Consider the following 1,320-nt stretch of genomic DNA (forward strand, 5'->3'; position numbering starts at 1 on the left):
TGCCATATCAACAACCTGATCAACTCTATGCGAAGGAGATGTGTTGCACTGCGTGAGGCAAATGGTGGTCACACCAGATACTGACTGATTTTTGGATCCCCCCAGGCCCTTATGATACAGTAAAACTGGACATTTTAGAGTGGCCTTTTATTGTGGCCAGCCTAAGGCACACCTTTGCAATAATCATCTTGATATGCCACACCTGTGAGGTGGATGGATTATCTCTGCAAAGGAGAAGTGCTCACTAACACAGATTTAGACAGATTTGTGAACAATAGTTGAGAGAAATAGGCCTTTTGTGTACATAGAAAAAGTCTTACATCTTTGAGTTCAGCTCATGAAAAAAGGGGGCAAAAAAAATGTTGGGTTTATAATTTTGTTCAGTGTATATAAATATATATATATTTTTTTAGTATGAATAACATAAATATAGAGAGAATTAATGAAAAAAAAAGTGATGTCCTTTTGAAAATACATATTTCCTGGAAGTCTGATTGAGCTATAAATGCTTTGCACCATTGATTTGCATCTTGCATGCAAAAATCTGTATAGCATCCTCCTTAATTAGAGTCAAAATTGATCTATTCCTGAACTCACAGGTTTATCTCAGAGAACGTTGCAATATCCAGTTGTCTACCAACTATGAATTTAGTGATCCTATTATGTCTTCTTCTGGGCACTTTCTCATGTAAGAGTTGTATGTGATCAATGTATACAGTGATACAGTGTGTGCATGAAAGATGTATAATCTGATGATATTATTTGCTTTTCAAGGTGTCTTCTCACAAGTGACGCTCACAGAGTCTGGTCCAGGAATTCTGAAACCTTCTGAAACTCTTCAAATGACCTGTAAAGTTTCCACCGCTCTAAGTGGTTACTTGTGGCACTGGGTCCGCCAACCACTTGGAGGAGGTTTAGAGTGGTTAGCCCAAATAAATTATGAGGGAAGAACTTATTACTCCCAGTCCCTGCGCAGTCGTCTGACAATTACAAGGGATAACGCCAAGAATGAATTATCTTTAAAAGTGACTGACATGCAGCCTAAAGACAGTGCAATATATCACTGTGCAGGAGGCACAGTAAGAAAATAATGTGAGAAACCATGGTAAAAAACACAATGCTGTAAGCTATTGAACAGGATACAGATATGAGGTTATTTACAAATTCAGATGGCATAAAAAGAACAGGAAACCAAAATTGTTTCATTATTTACAGTTATAAATAAAACACAAAGCTCAGTTTCAGTTACAATCATCCATAAATTTGTATTTTCCTGTCTGTGAATAAATCACCCAAAAGCTTTTCATTATTTATTCTTAA

At 36.6% G+C, this 1,320-nt stretch overlaps 1 gene segment (V, D, J or C); it reads left to right on the plus strand.

The window, feature by feature from the left end:
• Positions 1–605: 605 nt before the first annotated feature.
• Positions 606–1,091, plus strand: LOC134612155 (immunoglobulin heavy variable 4-38-2-like). The segment is given in 2 exon segments: positions 606–688; positions 775–1,091. Coding segments are annotated over 2 exon segments (363 nt in total).
• The last annotated feature ends 229 nt before the right edge of the window (positions 1,092–1,320 follow it).

This window comes from Pelobates fuscus, chromosome 5 (assembly GCF_036172605.1).
Source record: "Pelobates fuscus isolate aPelFus1 chromosome 5, aPelFus1.pri, whole genome shotgun sequence".
Taxonomy (NCBI): Eukaryota; Metazoa; Chordata; class Amphibia; order Anura; family Pelobatidae; genus Pelobates; species Pelobates fuscus.